Genomic DNA, 23,910 nt, shown 5'->3' with positions numbered 1-23,910 from the left:
ACGGTTTTGCAAGCTGGGACTGTTTTTAAAAAGCTCGCATACCTAAAAATACGTATCATGCATCGGGACTAACAGCCTGAAAAAGGGACAGCCGCATCTGATCTCTTCCACGTTCTTCAGCTGCACATTTGAAAGGAAAACCTGGCGTTTTTCTAAGGGGCCATTCCATTCCTGAGCGCGTCCACCGTAATGGGCCTAAAAGAGCGCGCGCGCCGCACTCACGACAGGCCGGTTGTTTTCACTGCGGCGGTTGCGCATGCGCTGCCGAGAGCGCCCAGTGTACTGAGCCTCTGTGACTCTTGAGGGCGGGCGAACCGGGTTGAGGTGGTGGTGTGCGTGGCTGCTACCATGTCGCTCTCTGTTCGTTTTCGGACTGCCTTTCCACGCTTGGTAAGGAGGGGGCCGGGAAAGGTTGGCTCCCTTCAAGGAGCAAGTGGGGCGCCCTTAGAGAGCTCGAGGGAGAATTTGAGCTACCAAGGGCATAGTGGCCTTCCTCTTCGGGAAGGGGAGGAGCGTGAGGTTCGGGCGGTTGTACCTCACTTCCTCGGCGGAAGAGAAACGAAGGGTGGGTGTCAGAGCAACGTTATTTTGCTACAGGCGGCGGGCCTAAGCCGGCAAGCGAGTGGTAGATGGATGCGGAGCGAACTACCTATGCCTTTATATCGCCCCGAAAACCAGTCCATCTTAATTCTCAGATTCGTTCCGTTTATGCGAATTCGTGTGTGTCGAACTAGGTGATAGTGGTATTAGGACTGAAATTTGCAATCGTCATAATTGCTCGAACGGTTTTCCTACCTCTTGACTTCCATAAAGGTCCTCTCGCCTTAAAATACACCCTGCCAGTTGAATCCGGGGGCTGAAGCTGTATGCCAGATTAATGCTGGCAGCATTTTTTACATACATTTGAATTGGATAATTACACGTATTTGAAGCTGATATGGTCTGTTGTCCTATTGACAAGTAACATTGGTGTGGAAGATATATGAATATTGATTTTTAAAAGAAGCCTAGGTCATTAGAAATACAAAACTCAAAAGGTTTATTGCACATTTTTCCTTTTAATAATGTCCCAAGATATTAAGCACTTATGGATTCTATCTATTTTTTAGTAAACAGAAATAAAAGGGAATAGTATACCAGGCAAAGAAGTGGGCAGTATGTTTACATTTGTACACCATGCACTATTTTTGTATTTGTATGACCTGGTTGTTTTAGATGGACATTGCAGAAAACGTTTGCTACCCAGGACACAGTCAAATTTCAAATAAGTCATTAAACTACCAGTCATATCTTGTAGAATGCTTGCTTGATCAAAATTATGTCAAGGTCAGTGATATATCTGGCTAATAGCTGCATCAACATTATTTTTAAACATTCATATTAATTACTGTACATTTGCTGCTTACATGTCTGTTGTATCTACTGCGTATTGTGTCTTGCATGGAGGCTATCAAAGCATAGATTATTTCATGGAACTGAAGAAGTAATTTAGGCCAATTAGGAGAAATTAGATGGTCTGAAGGCATTTATTTAATCTAAAAATCTCCTTGCCAGTTGTGCAACCCTTTTCATAAATTTGGTAAACAAACAACAAAAACCTCCAGATCAAGCTGCCATCTCATTCATCATCTTGCTACACCCCACTCTTTGCTATCTTCTCTCATGGCTAAATATGCCATACTCCTGCAATTTCTCTCCATATGACTTAATATTTTAATTCGTAAATCATCCCATTGTCAGTCTCTGAATTTATTCAGTTCCTCAGAATTTTTTAAGGGGGGGGGGTTGCCTAGAACTAAAAACTTGTTTCAGGATGCTTTATTTTGAGCACACTAAAATGAGTTAAACACAACTGAGTATAACTAAAAGTGGAATTCTTAACTTCCTGGGTTTGGAAATTATATTCTGTTGATATCTAAAATTGTATTTTTTTTAATTGTAAAAAGTAAAGTACTTTTTTTCCTTCTGATTTGATTTTTGTTACCTAAACAAAACTCTTTACAATTTTCTCTGATAGATTTCATTCCAGTCATTCACTTTATTCCATTCTATTAATTTCAGCTTGTATCTCTAATGCAGCAAAGTTGTGTTGAATTTGATTTCAGGCTTCTAAGAAATTAGCATATCATATAACTGAGTGTTACAACTTCGATAAGCATTTCTTTTGTAAATATTAATAAAATGTTTAGAAAATCGAGGAGTGATCGTTGTGGCAACTGACTTTATATCTCTTTTCAGTTAAGATGTACTGATTAGAAAGACCTTAGATCTACTTCAGTTCCTTGCCTACTGCAGAAATGCACCTAAACATCTGACAGGTGGCCTTTAGCCACCCATCTCCTAACCAGAGTCTTCCATAATTGAACCACTCTTATCATTAGGAAATATTTCCAACCACCAATTCTGTCTTTACTGCTTCATTATTTTTTCTATAAACATTTGCTGCTCCAATGAATTTGTAAGGAAACAAACACTTTTTTATAATCAATTCATACCATATGTAAATTGGGATTTCAGCTGTTATAATTCTCCAATATCATTTTATTGATCAGTTTTTGATGTTTTTTACTCCTTTTCCTTTTATTTTCTTTCTGTCCTGGAAAAATTTTCTTCTTCTAATTCTTAGATTTGTCTACTATTATGCTTGTAAATAATTTAAACAGGCAAGTGGGTATGTTATTGGCCTATTGACCCCGTGTTGTCCCTTTTGCTGGGTCTTTTTGAATCATAAGTTTTGTCAGTTATTAATCAGTTACTAATGTCTCCTTTGTGCAATACTTCATTAAGCTGTTTAGCTATAACAATGTCAGTTACCTGAGCTGAAAGCTATGCAATTGATCATTTGCAAAACAAAATGTCAACTTTTAAATCCTTTTCACTCAATTGTTAACTATTTCTGCTGTTCTTCTATTTAATTTTTATTAAAATCATTTTCATCTTCAAATTCATTCTTTTATCTCTTCATCATTTTTATTATAGTTTTTTGAGTTTTTCATAGATCTTTTCAAAACTGGATTGTTTTCTTTTTGTTTGGTTTTCCATTTTCAGAATTTATCATATATACTTCGGTAGAATTGCTACTGGTTTGATTGAAATAGCTGATTTTGTTTAAATTGAATGATTCATGCCTTGGGTTTCCCAGCTATTGTTTTTACTAGTTGCTTTATGATTTCCAAAGCTGCTTCAATTTTTCCAGTGCAAAGGTTTTTTTTTAAACTAAGCTTGTCTTGATCCTTACATTGTTTAATTTTTACTCTTTCATGTTCTTTAAATTACTTGTATCTGATCTTATTTTATTTTTATCTTTGTTTATTTTTGTGACATTCCACTTTGGTATTAAATATGATTTTGCTTTTGGTTTTCTAATTTTGGTACCCAATTCTTCTGTAACCATCACTGCTCAATTGTAGACAAACTGATTGAGATGTTACTTTAATTCTTGCAAGAACTTTGTTCATATCCTTCATGATTATTTTGCAGGTACAGTTGCAAGAAAAAGTATGTGAACCCCTTGGGATTATGTGGAGTTTTGCATGAATTGGTCATAAAATGTGCTCTGAACGTCATCTAAGTCACAACAATAGAAAAACACAGTCTGCTGAAAATAATACTACACAAACATTAGATGTTGCCATGGTTTAATTGAACATAACATGTAAACATTCACAGTGCAGGGAGGAAAAAGTATGTGAACCGTTGGACTTAATAACTGATTGACCCTCTTTTGGCAGCAATAACCTCAACCAAACGTTTCCTGTAGTTGCAGATCAGACCTGCACAACAATCTGGAGTAATTTTGGACCACTCCTCTTCACAAAACTGATTCAGTGTAGCAATATTCTTGGGATGTCTGGTGTGAATCGCTCTCTTAAGATCATGCCACAACATTTCAATCGGGTTGAGGTCAGGACTCTGACTGGACCACTCCAGAAGGCGTATTCTGTGCTGTTGAAGTCATTTTTTGTTCAATTACTTGTATGCTTTGGGTCATTGTCCTGTTGCATCACCCATCCTCTGCCAAGCTTCAGTTGGCGGACAGATGGTCGTACGTTTTCCTGCAAAATGTCTTGATAAACTCTGAAATTCATTTTCCCATCAATGACAACAATTCTTGATCGTATGTCTGAGAGCTCTTTTCTGCGAGGCATGGTTCACATCAGACAGTGCTTCTTGAAACCAGTAAACCCAAAACAGGTGTGTTTTTTTTAAAGGGCAGGACAACTGTCAGCAACACATCCAATATCATCACACTGATTGGAGTCAAGGTTGGCTCACTCCTGGCTCCAATTAGCTCTTGGAGAAGTCATTAGGCTAGGGGCTCACATACTTTTTCCTCCCTGCACTGTGAATGTTTACATGTTATGTTCAATTAAACCATGGCAACATCTAATGTTTGTGTAGTAGTATTTTCAGCAGACTGTGTTTTTCTATTGTTGTGACTTAGATGAAGTTCAGAGCACATTTTATGACCAATTCATGCTAAACTCCACATAATCTTAAGGGGTTCACATACTTTTTCTTGTAACTGTACATCATGCTTTTGGCTTATGTTCATTTGTGATTCACCAACATATAAGATATATTTTGCAGGTATTGCTGACTAATAATGGTCATCCTGTATTCAATTTTTTACTTTTAGCTACCCAAACATACAAATTTACATTTGTCCCTATTGCAGCTTTGTGCTTACTGTTCCAATTTGTTAAGATCCTTCTGTCAAGATCAGGTATCACAGATGAGCATTCTTACAAGATTATTTAATTGTCAGAGTATCTGGTCCACACCTAACTAACTTGCTAATTAACTTACCATGTGAATACTTTGTTAAATATTTGCAAAATTAAGGCTTTAGATTCTTAGAATCCATTAGGAAAATTACATGATCAAAAAGAGGTCATATTAGCCTAGCAAGATTGGTTCTGATTTCTGGGAATTACCACATTATTTTCAGGGTACTGTATCTTTTTATTATCTGCTCTAGAATCTTCCTAGATATTGAAATTGTACTGACTAGTTTGTTGGAGGTTCCTCTCCTCTCCTTTCCTCTTGGGACATTTGCTATCATTTATTCAGCTGTCATTTCATCAGTTGCCCAGAATTCCTTAATATCTATAGCCATGATGGTGAATCTATGGTACACATGCCACAGGTGGCACGCGGAGCCATTTCTTAGGGCACATGAGGTATTGTCCAGTTGATTTTGGCCTTCATTTTTGGCCATTCAGGGAAGCCTCTGGAGGGCAAAAAACAACCCAACGTGCAAACCAGAAGTTCAGGAATGGACTTCCGGTTTGCGCATTGGGCCATTTTTCTCCCTCTGGAGGGAGAAAAACGGTCCTATGGGCAACCCAGAAGCCGGAAAATGGGCCATTTTCAGCCTCTGGAAGGCCTGCAGGAGTGGGGGAGGCCATTTTCATACTCCCCAGGCTCCTAGAAAGCCTCTGGAGCCTGGGGAGGGTGAAAAATGGGTCCACTATGCCATCAAAAGCGGGGAGGGGGGGTCATTCATGCATGCATGGGGGGTCACATGCACAGGGCACAGCCCCCCTGCGTTCTCCCCACTTTTGGCACACAATGGCAAAAAGGTTAGCCATCACTGATCTATACCTTCAAGAGTACCTATAGCCAATGTATTTGGTCTGGAGTTTTAAACTCATCCAAAGAAATACTGTATTCCCTCAGCATGTTCCTATCGAATGCTTCCTCATTGTCATTCAGTTTTGTTCAAAAATGAACAACTTCCTTGTTTGCAGTAATTCCCCAATCAATTTCATTAGGGAACTATTTTTGGACTGTTTTAGAAACATAACATTATTTTGAAGATAACAAATTTTATTATTTCAGAACTTGCAGTTTCTTTAGCATGCCAGCAAATACAGTAAATCAAGCTGCTAGATATTTCTATATTAAAGATTTGTAATCTAGTTCTCAAGAGTTTTATTCATGTAGGCAGATGTATAGAAGGGGATGATTATAGTTGGTTATTATGTCACAAAAGCACTGAAGATTCTGTTGATAGGATGCCTTTTTTTAGTTCCTGTAGAAAATGAGCCTTATAGGGTTTTCTACAGCAAGACGAAATTCAAGCTGTTTACTGTTCCAAATTTCCTGCAGGTAATTTCTTCTTTTGAATCATGGAGATTTAGATGCAGATAGAGGACAAATTTGAAACGTTAATACATATTATTACAAATATTACCTAACTTTTCATTTTCATTTAATACTGTATACTTTTGGTTTATATATAGTGTAGAGATATTATCAGCAGTACAGTAACTTAAAATAGACCCATCTAATTCAGTAAGGATAAACATAATTAAAGATTGGTTCAATTTCTTAGCTGTAATTGGAAATACAAACTATTTACTTTATATGAAATACTTGTAGGTGACAAATATTCGCTGCCTTCATACATCAGCAGAATGCAGAAGTAGTGGTGGAACTTTGTTTGTGGTAAGTAATTTGCATAAATGATTATACAAAATGTTTAGTAAAATTGAAAAAATGTGGCTTTTATTTGTGTGCAATTTCTTAATGGTATTTGTAACATTACACTTCCTTTTTATTAGTAATAATAAAACTGCTATACAGTCTTGTAGGTGATTGTATATATGATTGTTGTACTTGGAAAATATATAAATCTACTGAATTTTCACTTAGAAGTAAAACTCATTTTGTTTATTGGAATATATTTCCAGCAAGCATATAGAGAATATTAGGTCCCGAAGTGTAAATGCTTATCTGTTATATCCAAACATATCCTATTAAGGAGTCATGTATAGGCTTCCTGCATTAGTTTTACATACACAAAATTACTAATTTTGTATAAGTCTATCTGAATGTATATCTGACCAGATTTTTGATTTTGTTAATAGTGAAGTAAGAATCAAAGTTGGAAACAAAAAACATTTTTTATAACTTAAAAAGTATATTTATTGAACAATTAGTGTGGTGTGATTACAGTATATATTGAGGATTAGTAGCATATTTAGTTGTTAAAACTTTATAACAACATTTAATTTCTAGCAATTCATTTTATATAAACATTGATATTTTTGGGGTTAAAAATTTTGTGTTAAAAAGCATTTTAATAATTCCAAAGATAAGATATTTGATTAGAGGACCTTCCCCACTTTCATCAGTGTTCACCTAAAACTTTTAATTTTCTGCTATTTTTCTCTTTTCCGGAAAATATGAAAAAAATCTTTTTTCAATATTGGCATCATTCTGTACATTTGTGGCACTATGTATTATTGTTATTACATTTAATTGAGAAATTAATGTTTTCTTTCATACAGGACTGGTACCATCTCATCACATTCTTTGTACTTTCACTTTTGTTTAATCTCCTTTGTTCTGTTTATATTTTCCCCTAACAATCATTTCTTTCTACAAACATGTTGTCTGTCCCATATTCATAATTTCCTGTCACCCATGTATCCTTCACTAACTCTTAAACTTTCATTATAAACTGTCAGTTTTAAAATTCATATTTATTCCTTTTTAATGTTTACACGAGTTCTTAACTATGTATTCTAAACAAAGCAATATTTTTCTAAGCAAATATTCACCTGTCACTGTTCTCACTCCTTCTTGGGTCTGAATGGCTCCATGTATTTTAACATACACTGGAATTAATATTTTTCATTCATGTTATCTAACCAAGTAATATTCTTCCCTGGATCTTCTTATTCAAAATATTGTGCAGTTTCTCCTGAAATTCACACATGGTTCTTTCACTAGCCCCTTTCAGTGGACTATCACTAACCTACAAATTCCTACTTGTATAGGTTCCCTTAACAGTCTGAATGTTACCAACTCATTTTAAAACATATTGTAGCGCTTTTATTTGTAATTAACTTTTAACTTTTATTTAATTTCTAGACCGCCCCTCTCCCAGAAGGGACTCGGGGCGGTGTACAGTCATATTAAAAACAGTAAATATACATAGTATAAATATAAAATAAATATAGGGCTGGAGGAGTTAGCAATAATTTACTGTACAATAGTTAAAGTTAGATTAAAATTTTAAAAATTTAAAAATACATTAGAAACACCCCTAAAAACTATCCCAGGGTAAAAATATTTGCCAGGAGGTATGAATGGGACTATAAATGGGCCAGGCCAGCTAATTGGAACAGGTGAGTCTTAAGTTTTTGTCGGAAGGAGCGGAGGTCGGTAGTAGTTCTGATATCGGGGGGAGGTCATTCCAGAGGGTTGGGCCCATCACAGAGAAGGCTCTACTCCTAGGCGCCGCCTGTTGGCATTGCTTGGTGGACGGCACCCGGAGGAGTCCCTCCCTGTGAGAGCGAATTGGTCGCAGGGATGTATACGGTAGGATGCGATCCTGCAGGTAACTAGGTCCTGTGCCATGGAGCGCTTTGAAGATGGTAATCAACACCTTGAAACGCACCCGAAAAACCACAGGCAGCCAGTGCAGCTCGCGCAGGAGAAGTGTTATGTGGGACTACCTAGTACTCCCCATGATGGCCCGCGCGGCCGCATTCTGAACTAGCTGTAGTCTTCGGGTGCATCTCAAGGGGAGCCCCATGTAGAGAGCATTGCAGTAGTCCAGACGAGACGTCACCAGCGCATGAGTGACTGTGCGTAAGGCGTCCCGGTCCAATAGGGGGCGCAATTGGTGTACCAGGCGAACCTGGTGGAACGCCCCCCTTGCCACGGCTGCCACATGGTCATCCATCGACAGCCGGGCATCTAGGAGGACGCCCAAATTGCACGCCCGTTCCACAGGGGGCAGTTGCTCACCCCCTATGGCCAGTGATGGAATCCACTGGTTGAACCGAGGCACCGGTAACCACAGCCTCTCTGTCTTGGAGGGGTTGAGCCTGAGTCTTGTCCCCCATCCAGACCCGGACGGCTTCCAAACACCGGGACATCATTTCGACAGCCTCGTTGGGGTGGTTTGGGGTGGAAATGTACAGCTGAGTGTCATCAGCGTACAGATGGTATCCAACCCCAAAACCACGGATGATCTCACCCAGTGGCTTCACGTATATGTTGAACAGAAGGGGCGAGAGGACCGACCCCTGCAGCACACAAGTGAGCGACCTCAGGGTCGACCTCTGCTCCCCTGCCAACACACATTGCGTCCGGTCGGAGAGGTAGGAGCCGAACCACCGTAAAACGGTGCCCCTTACTCCCATCCCCTCCAGCCGGCGCAATAGGATACCATGGTCGATGGTATCAAAAGCCGCTGATAGATCTAATAGGACCAGGATAGAGGAACAACCCCTATCTCTGGCCCTCCAGAGATCATCAACCAACGCGACCAAGGCCGTCTCCCTGCTGTGACCGGGTCGGAAACCGGACTGGCGCGGGTCTAGATAATCGGTTTCTTCCAGGTGCCCTGGGAATTGCTGTGCCACCACATTATCTACAACCTTCGCTAAAAAAGGAAGGTTGGAGATAGGACGATAATTAGTTAGTTCCATCGGGTCCAGGGAAGGCTTCTTGAGTAAGGGCCTCACCACCGCCTCTTTCAAGGCGGCCGGTAAGGACCCCTCACCCAATGAAGCGTTCACTAGACCCAGGAGCCAGCCTCGTGTCACCTCCCAGGATGCCAGTACCAGCCAGGAGGGGCACGGGTCCAATAAACATGTAGTGGCTCGCAGCCGCCCACGTAACCTGTCCAAATCCTCGGGGGCAACAGAGTCAAACTCCTCCCAGTATGGTCCCTCAAGACTCGCTGCTGACGACTCCTCCGGTCCACTGAAGGGGGCCCATCCACTCCGGATCTGAGCGATTTTGTCCTGCAGATATTCCCCAAACTCCTCTGCTCTGCCCTGTAAAGGGGCTTCCCGCGGCCTCTGTGATAAGAGGGAGCGGGTCACCCGAAACAGGGCAGCAGGGCGGTTATCGGCGCACGCAATAAGAGCGGCACAATGTCTACGTTTGGCTTCTCTTAATGCCACAAGGTAGGTCCGTGAATAGGCTCTTAACTGTGTTCGATCAGATTCGGAGCGCGAGGACCTCCACCTGTTCTCTAGGCGTCTCCTGTGGCATTTCATCACCCTTAGGTCCTCGGTAAACCAAAGAGCCAGGGTGGTTCGTTGCCGCAGGAGAGGCCGCAAAGGCGCAACCCGGTCCAAGGCTCCAGCAGCCGCCCTATTCCAGGCAGCCACTAGGTCCTCCGTCCGAGAGCGGGTCAGGGCTACAGGAAGTGGCCCAAGCTCCATCTGGAATCTATCCGGTTCCATCAGGCGCCTGGGGCGGAACCATCTTGGACAGTCTGCTTCCGCCTCCCCGCGGTGGGGGGTAGTGCCAGGGAAGTCGAGCCGGAGAGATGAGTGATCTGACCATGACAGGGGGGTAACAACCAAATCCCCTATTCCCAGATCACTCATCCACTGCCCAGATACAAAAACAAGGTCCAGCGTGTGACCGCCTTCGTGTGTGGGGCCCTGAATTAATTGGGTCAGGTCCATGGCTGTCATGGAAGCCATGAACTCTCGAGCCACCTCGGAAGCTTCCCCTGTCGACGGCAGGTTGAAGTCCCCCATAACCATAAGTTTGGGGGTCTCAACTGCCGTTTCTGAGATCAGCTCGAGGAGCTCGGGCAGGGCTGCTGATGCATAGCGAGGAGCCAAGTATACAATCAGCAAGCCCCACTGCCTCCCTGGGTCCCATTTCACACCAAGGGACTCACACCCTTCATTTCCCAATATACCTTCATCAGTCCAGTCCACAAGTTCATACCATCTTTATTCATATCTGTTACATCCATCTTTTCCCCCTTAGTTACAGAAAAATACAGTGTAGCCTTATTCATTTCATTTATATTCCATACCATTTATTTCTCTTGAATTTTAAATAACAGTGTCCATATAGCATGGTCGTCACCTGTTTTTAATTGAAAAAATGTGGAAGTGGGGCAGGGAGGGAGTAAGCAGGAAAAGGGTTTGGGAAGCTTGCCTTTTTTTTTTTTTTTGCAAGGGCTGGCTTCCCAAAGTCTAGAGAGGTAGGACAGTTTTGCAGCCTACTTGCTTGCCAGCTGATCAGGGCCAGCAGACGAAAAGCAGTTGTTATTTTAGGGATAACGAAAATGGCACTGCTTCCAGGAATCATTGGGATCAGTGTTTCAGGGGATTGGGGGGGGAGGCTTGGCAGGAGATTGCGCAGCAGATACCCCCTGGTCTGTTGATTGTGGAGCGCTGCATCTGATGTAACTTTGAAGAAACAGGTTCATATGTAGTTTTGGAGTGTCAGTCGTTTGAATAGTCGTCAAATGGCCTGTTGTTTCTTGTACTGTAATATTTGACTAGATACAATCATGTTTATAGCTTTAGGTGATCAGTTAAAACAACCTTCAACTGTATAGGTTATCATAAACTTTTATTTTTTAATTCTGCACCCAATTACTGCAACATTCTTTTCATTTACTTTCAATTTGCTTGCATAATAAACATATAAGTTGAAACAATGATCACTACTACACCTTTTTTATATCCCATGTGATATAATTAAATAGCATGATGCAACATTTTATTTCTGAAATTACTAAGTACAGTGATGATGCATGATGATTCCAGTAATCAGCTGCTAGTACAGCTTTTCATATCTTCATGAGGTGAATCTCTCCTCATGAAGTATCATAATTATTAAGATACAGAAGCTATATTTTTTCTATATCTAACCATATTTTCATTATTTTATTGTAATTTATACAGCACAGAGATACTCCTGAAAACAACCCAAATACCCCATTTGATTTCACTCCTGAAAACTATAAGGTATATTTCCTTTATTTTGTTATTAAATTAATTGGGCTTTATGCCATTTTAGTTCCTTTTTGATAACCTTTCATATTTTGATGGGTGAAATGCTGTATTTCTATTTCAATAAAATTGGTTATTGTAATATTTATTTTCTTTAATAATAGAGAATAGATGGAATAGTAAGTAACTACCCAGAAGGACATAAATCTTCAGCAGTAATCCCAGTCCTGGATTTAGCTCAAAGGCAAAATGGATGGCTACCTATATCAGCTATGAATAAGGTACTTATCTTTAATCTGATATTTTAGCATATGTATAACAACTATATTAACACAAAATAATTTTAATATTCAGTAGGAACCTCTGTTAAAACAAATAATTTAGAATGTTGTCAGATGATATAAGGAAGTTTTTCAATCTTAAAAATATTCAGATAATTTACAGTATTTACTGACTTCAAGAATTATGTGAGTTATAATTTAAAAAAATTAAGACATTGCAAGATTTTTATTGCTTCTGCTAAAAGTACCAATATATGTAAATATATAATTCAAATAAAAATGATTTTCTCCTATTTATAGGTTGCTGAGATTCTACAAATGCCTCCTATGAGAGTTTATGAAGTAGCAACATTTTATACAATGTTTAATCGTAAGGCTGTTGGGAAATATCACATTCAAATCTGCACTACCACACCTTGCATGCTTCAAGATTCAGATAGTATATTAGAAGCCATTCAGAAGAAGCTTGGTATGAAACAACACTTAATTTACCTGTATCATGAGTCTGTTCATGTTGTATTGATTTTTCTTAATCCAATTTATATTTGTATTCTGAAAAGCATATTTGCAAAGAAACTTGATCATGACAAAGTTACCCTTGTATCCTAGAGAGCTGGACAACATGGTTTTTGATGATGGAGCTGCATAGCCTGAGAGGCTGGTTTATAGCTAAGAAAAAGGGGAAAAGGAAATAAGAGCCTGAAAAAACAAATCGAAGAAAACAAAACAAGGAGAGAAGCAACCTTAAAACTAAGGAGAAATTTCCTGACAGAACAATCAGTGGAACAGTTGTGGGTGCTCCAACACTGGGAATGTTTAAGAGATTGGAGAACCATTTGTATGAAATGGTATAAGGGTTGGACTAGAAGACCTCAAAGGTCCCTTCTAAACTCTGTTATTCTATTCTATTTTAACTTTTTGGGTTTTTGTGGTGTGAGTTCCCTTAAGGGTCAAGATGCATACCGTTAAGCTTGCTGAAATTTACGGTGCTATTTCATTCTTCCCTCAGCCCACAAAATAGTTTCTTGTGAAGTTTATGAAATAAAATTAATACTTTCATTTAAGATAACATTTAGCTCATTATATTATCTTACAGCCAGCTATATACCCATACATTCCTATAAACAGGATTGCAACTCTAGTGGTGAGAACAGATTTGGAAACATGTTAATTTAATACAGTAAAGCCATGCTGAATTATACAAACTGCTATAACATTGTCTGTGTTGGGACAAATAGCCATAACGTTTTCATGTTTACAGTTTGCTTTATTATAAATCAAAGTAATTTGTCTTGTCTCAGGTATAAAAGTTGGGGAAACTACATCTGATAAACTTTTCACTTTAACTGAAGTTGAATGTCTGGGAGCTTGCGTAAATGCACCAATGGTACAAATAAATGACAACTATTATGTAAGTAGAAATAAGCCTTAGATCTTTCAGTGTATCCATTTTGTATACGCTTGTTGCCTGGAAAAATTAAATTAGCATAAACAGCAAGAGTTTCTATTGTAGTATGGGTTTTCATATGATATTCTATTGAACAGATTTTCTAAAATTAATTTTATATGAATTAGATCATGGTTCTCAATATTTTGTTTGTTCCATCATGATATCAATATGGCTATGTTGTGTGCCAAGCATAGAACAATATATTTTCTGCAAGATCTAATTAGGTCAGTCACTGGGACCAGAGATTTAGTCTTCCAAGCTTTTGAACTTAGGTTGGAGCCCATCCTCAGGGAACTTCTCTCTACCAGAACGTGTCCTTTAGGCTATTCTATGCATTGTATTTATATGGTGCGTTCCTATTGATTGATTGGTGTGTTGATGTGCTGACAAATCCTTGGCTCCTAAGTACCTGGTAAGCTGGTGGTAAATCAGTACTCCTGTTTACTGAGAAGGGGCCTGTTTCTCAGACTTCAATCGTTTCCCTGGCTCTTTCTACCTGCACAGTCAACAATTAGTAACTGCTAAATTGAATATATGTCCTTGTTCATTGCTGTGAGGCTATCAATGAGTTTGACTCAACTTGTCTGACCACTCGTGTTCTTGCAATGTTTGTTAGCTTCCTCCCTGTCCATCCTACATAGTCATGGGGCAATCCATGCAGGAAATCCAATAGATTACATTAGAAGTATCTCCCACCTCCAAGTTATCTTTGCAATGCATGATTTGTCCTATTTGTCCTCATATTTGCAGATATCAGAAGCTGCGTTCTACAGCTTTGAAATGTTTTTGATATATGGCAGAGTGTGCCATATATTGGTCTTATGCCTTCTTTCTTCATTTCATTTTGTGTGTTGCACAGGTATCTTGTAATAAATGCTTCTGAGTACCCATTCTGCCTGAATTGTTCACATAGGTACTTTCTCTCCAGTTATTTAGCTTGCTTTGTACTACAGTAAGTTCTCACCCTGCCATTTGATGTTCTGAGGCAACTCTTTTTGTGTGACAATGGATGGTTATTGTTGAAATTAAGAATATGTGGAGTGTTGGTAGCCTTGAGATAAACTGGTTTGTAGGCTTCCATCTTCCTGCTTATTGACAAGCATATCTAAAAATGGTAATTGTCTGTTTCTTCCTCCATTATGAATTGTATGTCTAGAAAGATGGAGTTCAGTAGAGTATGAAAGTCTTTTCAGTGCATTTCTTTTGTTGATGACAAACTTGTTGCCCATGTGGCGGCAGCAAAATGTAGATGTCTAGTTTTGAAATGCATGATGTTCTAGTTCACACAGGATAGTTTTTCCAATGAATCCTGATACTGGGGATCCCATGGGTGTCCCTTCTTTTTGCTCATACATTTCCCTTTTGAATATGAAGAAGATATGCTGGCGATACTGGAGTAACTTCATGATTATTGTCCTGGTTAGGTTGTTCTGATCTGATTTTTTAAATCTATTATTTGTATGCTAAGTGAGGAGAGGTGGATGTAAATAAGTATGGTCAGAGGAGACCATAATCTTATCAAGAGTCACATTTAAGCCTTGTAGTTTTGGCAGCACAAGTAAACAACAGCCAGTTGCAAGCCATCAACATACCAGCCAACCAATAGGAAGGCACCACATACACATATTTATGTTCCAAAGGACATATTTTGGTGAGAGAACCACAATTATTTTTTAAAGCTTTAACTGATTTAAAAAATAAATTGCCTCAAAGAAGGATTTTTTGCTTTTCCATCATTATCAATAATCACTTTTATTTGTGGCAAAAACAGAAATAATTGAATTATAAGAAACACCTATAATGCACTCAAAATAAATAAATCCTCAAAATAGTATCAAAACTAAAATAAAGTTAGAAGTAAATGATATGATTGCACTAAAAAAGATACCTCTTCAAGAAACTGAACAAGCAAAATGCTTGCAATTCTGTCCAGTTGTCTATTATAGCCAGTTCCTTATTCCTTTTTACTGACTGGCTATACCTGTTACAGACCTATCTAGAAGAGAGGAAGGTAAGACAAAATAACGCAGCTTGGATTCTTATTAGTCTTCAACAGAGCAGAAATGCTACCAGAGGAAGCTTAGAAGTGGACCCAACAAATTTCATTGCCTAATAATAGCAAGATTGCCTCCATGATGAGCAAAGTATACCTTAACAGTCTGGTTAAGGTACTTTCAAAAGTAGGTATAGGTAGTCCTCTATCTATGACCACAATGAAGCCTAACATTTCTATTGCTAAACAAAACAGTTAAGTGAGTTTTGTCCCATTTTATGACTTTCTTGCCACAATATTAAATGAATCACTGCACTTTTGAAGTTAGTAACATTGTTGTAAAATGAGAGTGGCTTCCCCATTGACTTTACTTCTCAGATGATTGCAAAACGTTATCACAAGACCCCAGGATACTACAGATGTCATAAATATGAGCCAGTTGCCAGGCATCCAAATTTCGATCACATGTCTATGGGGAGCTGCAATGGCTCCAAGTGTGAAAAAGAATCTTAAGTCACTTTTTTATCTTGTAGTAACTTCGAATAGTCACTAAACAAAAGGTGGTAAATCAAGGATTACCTGTATAACATAATTCACACCTAGACTCTTGGCACTGAGTGCAAATTGGTCATTGGTGCTATTGGCTTTCTGACTGGGCAGGAATATATAGGTAATGCCTGTACTGATTGAAAACACAATGGGAACGAATTATCATGAATATGGCTCCTGCAGGAGAACATATTAATCTCTGTCAGGTTTTTCTTGTCAGGAGATTTTGTCCATTGTGAAACCATTATCTTTAACTGAATTGTTTCTAATTGGCATGTGTCCTTATGCATATTTATCTGAATAAATTAATTACAAGATGATGCATTATAAAGGCTTTTATCCTGGCAACTTGAGATGTATCTATACCAGTGTAAAACTCTTACTCCACATTCAGTTGGCAAGTTTGCTTGTGTACACCTACATTGCTTTTGTGCACTAAATCAAGTTTTTCAAATTGTATCCTTGTTCTCACTAGGGTTTCATGAGAACTTGATGTGGTTCCTTGAAAGATTAAGGGGGGGAGTTCAAACATAGTCAATGTTTTCTTACTAGAGCGTTACCTCTTGTTGGGAGTGGCAGAATTTTTTTAAAAAATGTAAATTGTTTCCATAACTAGAAAAAGCTTGAAAACGCCTGTGCTAAATCACATGTAATGTTCAATGAGAGTATGATTTTTACTATGTGTGGAATTCAACTCATTTGACATAAACATATAGACAGATTTCAGTATTTTCCTTTTTTGACTTTAGTTGGGAAATTAAGACATCTATCATATTCAGATATATGCATATTTAATATATAGTTTTTAGATTATGTTCAGAATATTACAGAAAGTCACCATTGAAAGTATTAGACCATATAAATAAGTATGATAGTCTATAACTTCTGAAGTACAATTATTGTAGTCTTCTGTAGCAAAAGAAAGTTCTATAACATATTAAATACAATAAACATACTCATAGATGAAGAAAATGTCATATTTAATTTGTGGAATATTGTTTTCATTTAATTTTACAGGAAGATCTGACAACGAAAGATATTGAAAACATAATTGATGAACTGAAAGCTGGAAATGTTCCAAAACCTGGACCAAGGTATATTACTTGCATAATAAAATACCATGAGAAAGCAAGAGAAAAAAAACCTACTAAAACAATTCTATAGAACAGTGGCCCCCAACCTTTTGGGCACTGGTTCCATGGAGAGGTTTTTCTATGGACCGGAGGGGCTGTGGTTTTGCATCCTGTGGATGGGGCTTCACTTGTTTGCATGTGTTGTGGCCTGCCAGGGGCCAGCAGAGCTGGTGGCAGACTCAGTGAGGAGGTTAGGGAAGAACATGGGCCAGTCCTGGAGTCTGGGGAAGGCTCCGATGAGTGCTCTGTATCGGAGGCAGAGATGGAGCCAGGGCTGTCCGACAGTTATCAGTGGAGCAGAAGAACAGCTGGAGTCTGTTCCGGATGTGCTCATGCGTAGAGCTGCCTGGAGAAGGGAACAGTTAAGGAACAAAGGCCAACACAGGACTAAAGGCACAGGTGGATGGTGAATGGCCCCTCCCATAGGGAATAAAGAGGAGCAAAAGGGGAGTGGAGTTTGCAGGAGACAATTAGAGTGAAGATTTGTTCGTAACTCTGAGACTCTTTGCCTAGTATTTTCTTGTACAGCGTTGCATCTCCAAGCCTGATAAGATCTGTGATTGTGAATTCAACCTTGAAAGACTGTTTGCCTGGACTTTGCTGGATGTGAATAAGAGGAATTTACATTAGTTTAATAAAAAGGGGTTTTGTCAGGACAAGGAGTCTGCTTCATGATTTGATGAAGCCTAGGTCAGAACTGCAGGGCCCTTTTCTGGTATGCTGCAGCCCGGTACCAATCCATGGCCTGGGGGTTGGGGACCCCTACTGTATAAAGTTATTAGGATATATATTTCAGTATGAAATTAAATATAAAATCTTATTACCATGACATTTTGCTTTTTATGTTCCATGCTGTGGTGGCCTACAAGAAGCTGCTTCTTAATTTTTAAGAAGCAGAGAAAGGTGTTTAGGCATTTTTGAGAAGTTATAGCGAGTATTTGCCATATTTTATTGGAGATGGATTGCTTTGTTTATATATGAAATATTTTTCTCATTTCTAAATATGATAACAGTCTGTCAAGAGTTTAATTTGGTAGCCCTATGTCCCCAAATTTATTTCAGATGTTATATGACCTTTCTAAGCAAAGTTTCAGCCAACAATTATCAATGTATTTTGATGTTGTATAGCAGGGCTGTCAAACTCATGGCCCTGATGCATCACGTACTAGCTACTCCCATGCCCGGTTTAGCGAAGGGGGGGGAGTCCCTATATGTCACGTGATGCTGCTATGACGATGTGAGTTTGACACCCCTGTTGTATAGGATAAAGTTAATTAAATGTGTTTGGTAGGTATATTGAACTGTGCATCAGTGATTTGTGATGATCATTTGGTTAATTTCCATCAAATTCTGCTTTTTGAAATTTCAGGGGGTTTTAGTTGTTGAGAAACCATTTTCTTGTTACTTGATGTTAATGTTCCTTTTAAGAACAAAGATATGTCTATAGGAAATGTGGGAAAGTATTCAAGATGGAAAAAGAAAATAATACTCTTATTAGGTAGTCATAGATTCTCCTGTGCACTGCTTGGAGAGTCCAAGCATGGGTTAACACAGCCTAACTGCCCTAGGACTGACTGAGTTTTTTCCTTGACCACGCCCCCTTTGCCTCTGGCAGGTCAGTTTTAAAAACTCAGTCCGCCCGATAGGACTATAGCAGGGGAGCTCCTCAGTTTAGGCTTTTTGCTTGGACTCCCCACATCAGAGCATAGGAGAATTCTTGACCATTTCACAATTTGGGATCAGCTACAACAATTAGTGACAACAGCTTCAGGAGGTCTGCAGTTTTCCCTTCCTCTGCTGCATGTAAGCTAAGTGAGGGAGGTTTGAAGCTTGTCCGGCTCCAGCCGGCGAGCGGAATCGCTGCTGGGACAAGCCAGCTGTTTGGCGCTGGCGGATCGCTCTGTAAAGCCGCGAAAGCCTTTTCGGACGTTTCGGTGTCCTAACGGCTTCCAAACTCTGCCCGGCAACAGCGGCGGCCATTTTAAGCCTTTCGCGCCCTTTTCTCCACTACGGGGAGGGTTGCCTTGGTTACTAGAGCTGCGCGCGCAGCGGCGGCCATTTTAGAGCACCAAATTGCCTCACGATTCAAACGGCAGCAGTTACAAGCCTCACAGTCAGACCTCGACAGCAGCAGCAACAGCAGCAAATCTAAGTGACTGAGAGGCCTTGTCCGGGGCTCCGGCAAGGCCGCGTGATTCGGATACAACTTATTCGAAATCCAAGGCAGGGATTTCGCCGTCTGGCTTCCCTTGCCTATTAAAACAACCGCGGACGTTTCTTGGCCGTCTAGCTCGTCCAAGCGGTTACCTCCAAATCCATCCAGCCATCCTGTGACTCCTGAACACCAATGGCAGACGAAGGTTTGGAGGTGCAGGCTGGGCCCTCTTCCAAGAGGCCCAGAGTGGAGCCCCCCCCCAAGGGAAACAAGGGAGGGAGAGGCAACACTAATAGATCCCCTTCCCGGGCCTCAGGGGATTTACCCACCAGTAAGGAGGGAACCCATAGAGGCCATACCTCACAGGCCCAAAAAACCAGCAGGTCCCCAGACCAGGAGGAGACATGGGCAAGGCCTCATTCTCCCCAAGGGAAGGATCAGGATCAGGATTCTCCCCACCAGGATGGCTCACCCCCATCAACTGGGGGGATTTCAAGGGACTCCTCCCCAGATGCTTCCTGGGGCTACCCAGATTCCCCCAGTTCTTCTGTTAGGGAAGAATTGGAACCATGTCAGGATATATTTCAGAAGGAGGAAAGGAGAACCTTCAAGGGCTCCAGAGGGCGCCCGAGAGAGGACAAAGGTCCCGCCTTATCAGCTGAAATGAGGGAGGTGATAGCTAAAGCCATCTCCCAAGGCATAGCTGATGGCCTCAAGCAAAAGGAAGCCGGTCCTTCTGGCACTCCTAAAGCCAGGGCAACCCCTACTCATGCAAGAGACCAAGCCCCTGCTTCTCCTGGCACTTCTATTGCCACGGAGGACACAGGATTGGAGGAGGGGGAAATTGATGACTTTGAGTTATCAGAGGATGAAGACCTTCCTCCTGATAAACCGGCCTTTACAGGGCTATTCAAACCATCCTTATTTAAATCGATCCTTCATAAGGCCAAAGCAGCCACTGATCTTGGCTCCACTCCCAAGAGTGCTTTGGCCACCTCTCCTCCCACTAAGGATCATAAGGAGGGCTTGTTCCAGGAACCAACCCCAACCCAGGAACTGATTCCTGTTCCGGATTTATTCCTGGACGTAGTCCAAAGGCAATGGGTCCAACCTGGTACCCTGACCAATCCCAGCGGGGGGACAAATCCCTCTACGCTGTAGAAGGCAAAATGGATGAGGTGCTGAAGTTGCCTGAGGTGGATGCCCCGGTGGTTTCTCTAACTTCTACTTCTAATCTTCCAGCAGATTTACTCGAAGGGCTCAAGGCCGAGGACAAACGTTCAGAGAAGGCGTGCCACAAGACGCACCAGGCGGCTGCCTGGGCCATTAGAGCATCCACCTCGGCATCATTCTTCACCAGAGCTTCTCTTCTTTGGCTATGATAGCTAAGGTCCAAACCTCCCACAGGGGGTTCTAGATGGCGGCATGACATCAATAAGATAATAACCGCCGTAGAATACTCAGCGGATGCCTCCCTCAATGCGGCCAAATTCGCATCCAGGGCTCTGGCATCCAATGTGACATCACGTCGCCTGCTGTGGCTCCGCCACTGGCAGGCTGATATGAAAGCCAAATGGAAGCTTGCTTCCGCCCCATTTAAGGGAGGGCAACTCTTCGGGGAGGCCCTGGAGAAGTTTGTCATTGAAACTAAGGACAAACGTAAAATTCTCCCGGCCACCCTGAAGAAGAATGAACGTAAAGGTTCAGGGTCCTTCAGGAGACAGTCCTTTAGAGCGCAGGAAACCTCTCAAGCTTCCGGCTCTACTTCTTCTTATCAGAGACCATTTCCCCAGACAGGAGACAGGGGGCAGGACAGAGCAGCTTACGGGTCCAGAGGAAGGCAGCAACAACAGCATTCCTTTTGGAAGCCATTTCTTCTTATTAGGTAGTCATAGATTCTAATCTTGTTCACAGTTACTCTTAATTCTTTCTAATTTCAGTGGAATTACACTCAAGCAAACATATACTTCAGTGCACAGGCAGTCCTCAATTTATGACAAATTGCTTAGCAATCATTCGAAGTTACGATGGACCTCGCCAAGGATACTTATGACCCAGTTCTAATGGACAGCCCCCTTCTCCCAGTTCACATGGCCATATTTTGGGCAGTTAGTAACTGGCCCACATTTGCAGTTTCCTGCAGTCACATTTACTTGGCATTTACAATTAACATTTATTTCTGGTTTTCCATAAAACTGGCTCATTGGCAACAGTTGGTTCACTGAAGGACTGGTGGTTACTTAGCAATCGCTTCAAAAAAGGTTGTAAAATTAGGTTGATCGTGTGGTGACCCACTTTATAACTATCATGACTTGCAGCCATAATGGGCAAACTTCATTACAATCATTAAGTTCAACATTATCTGTAATCAGAAATAATGTGTACATTTGGCAACTAAAAACCTCTCACCCCTGCATTTCTATTTCTTTCCATCACATTCTATCTTGTATTGAACTAAAAGATGCTTAAAACAAATCATCGAAAGTTGAAACAGATTTTTGTGGCTGTTTCGGAATGACTAAAAATATACTGAATTATATATTCAATATAAATTCTAATATTTAATATTTATTTTTTCCCCAGAAGTGGACGTTTCTCTTGTGAACCATCTGGTGGTCTGACTTCCCTGACACAGCCACCCAAGGGACCTGGTTTTGGAGTTCGGTCAGATCTTTAAAACTATTGTTCTAAGTGTAAAAATCATTGAAAAAATAAATTCTAAAATATGGATGATGGAAATGCAAGTTTATATTGTTATTTTAAACAGGCTAAACATGTATTTTATTTATTAGAAACAAGAAATGGAAGAAATCCAAAAATTCCAATTAATCAGAAACAGTGTAGATCAACTACATTAATAATTATTAATGAACTGTTATATCGATGTTTCACTCATTATATATGATGCATAAAATAAATTTAATGGAAAAGATAGCATATTGCTCACCAATTACAAGATTTTTCTAACAAAAGTGAAGCTCTTTCCCATCCCACAATACAGGATTAATTGGTATACTGATGAAGTAGCCAGAATGCTATAAAAATTCTTTGGAGATAATGGTACAAAGATAATTTTTAAAAAGTGATTCTTACAAAAGTACTTATCTACTGTTAAATGAGAACTGAAGGAAAAGCTAGACTAATTTTAATCTTTAAAAAAGACTTGCACTTTTTCCTTATTACTTCTGAGAGCATTGCCTTTGCACAAGCTACTAAAAATTGATCAGGTGATAAATCAGGCTCCCCTTCCTCTGCCAGGGATGGAGAAATATCTTGATGGAAAGTGGGCAGGGAAGGACCTGCAGAAGTCTCCACAGGCAGAGAAGGACCCCTGACAAGCCTTTGGGCTTTTTGAAATTGTTTTCCAGGGCCCTTTGGTGTCTCTCAGCAATTTTTTCAGCAGCTTTGGATGCCGTTTTAGGCTTGAGTTGTTTCCCCTTAGATGTACGCCCAGTACCATCACCCTTGTAAGCAGGACTGGGCCTGCTGCGCTTACTGGTGGAAGGACCTGCTTGCTCAACATCCTCGGCTGCACTGTTGCTTGCCATTGCCAAGGGATCAGGGCACAATAAATTGTCCTTCACTGCAGGTCTGCTACCACTGGAGGTCGAAGTGAATTAAAGTCCCAAATAGAACAGTAACTGTCCTGAGGCAATGAAGTACTCAAGCAGGAATAAAATGGCGGCTATCAGAAAAGGCCCAGTGCGCCCACAGATCCACGCTAAATTTAAAGTAGGGTATGGCCAAGGCAAACAGCTAAACATCCTCCAGCCGCTCAGAATGTCCTTCCTGGGGAGGGGGAGACATGTCTGGAAGCCTGGAGCAAGGTCGCTGAATTAATACCCCTCCCAGCAGCAATCTGCTTTGGAGACAGACAGCGGCAATGCAAACAGCCAAGAAGAAAAAATGCGCCAATTTTAAACTGTCCAAAAAGGCCGCTGCGCGGCTCGGAGCAACACCGGGGACTGTTGGCAATCCGGAGAGCTCAGGGGAACTTCTGGAGCAAGAAGGAAGATCCTCCGACAGTTTTGGGGTACTCCTAGGCTTCCTATCTGCCCCCAGGTTCGTCAGCAGCCACTGAACGAGCCTCCCATGGTGATGCCTCAACCGCAATGATCGCGGAAGGCAGCTTCGCACCGAGCAGCCTGCTCTGCACGTCGAGAAAAGCTGAGGGAAAAAAATTCTAAACTGCAAAAACACTTAAATTATCAACTAAATACAAAAATAATAAAGGCTACACTACACTGTTTGGAGAGTCCAACTTTGCTGCTCAAGTACTAGAGCTCCCCAAAATGCGTCCTTTTAGGGCGACTGAGTTTTTTAAACTGGCCTCTATAAGGAGCAGGAGGCGTGGCTACACCACTTGGAACTAAGTCCTTGGGCATCAAGCTGAAGTTAACCCATGCTTGGACTCTCCAAGCAGCGCGTAGGAGAATGGCATACTTATTAATGCAAACTATAGCTATAACTATATCCAGCCAAGCTGACTACCAAAAAAATTTAAAAGGTAGACAATCCTGCTTCATAATTTGTGTATGTGTATTGTAAGTATAAAATTTAAATTGTGTACATTACCTAGATACTTACATAAAATGGGTAGCTTATAAATTTAGT

General features: G+C 40.5%; 1 protein-coding gene across 1 annotated transcript; it reads left to right on the top strand.

Moving 5' to 3' along the window:
• The first annotated feature begins 218 nt into the window (after positions 1-218).
• NDUFV2 (NADH:ubiquinone oxidoreductase core subunit V2) lies at positions 219-22,035 on the top strand. Its single transcript, XM_081952786.1, has 8 exons — positions 219-390; positions 6,388-6,453; positions 11,688-11,750; positions 11,900-12,016; positions 12,317-12,485; positions 13,318-13,427; positions 17,026-17,102; positions 21,880-22,035. The coding sequence occupies exons 1-8, from the start codon at positions 349-351 to the stop codon at positions 21,971-21,973; spliced, it is 738 nt and encodes a 245-aa protein (XP_081808912.1). The 5' UTR covers positions 219-348; the 3' UTR covers positions 21,974-22,035.
• The last annotated feature ends 1,875 nt before the right edge of the window (positions 22,036-23,910 follow it).

The sequence above is a fragment of the Natrix helvetica genome (assembly GCF_964273705.1).
Source record: "Natrix helvetica genome assembly, chromosome: 4".
In the NCBI taxonomy this organism is placed as follows: Eukaryota; Metazoa; Chordata; class Lepidosauria; order Squamata; family Natricidae; genus Natrix; species Natrix helvetica.
Note: the sequence above shows the minus strand (reverse complement) of the source record. Positions and strands in the feature narration are given on the sequence as shown.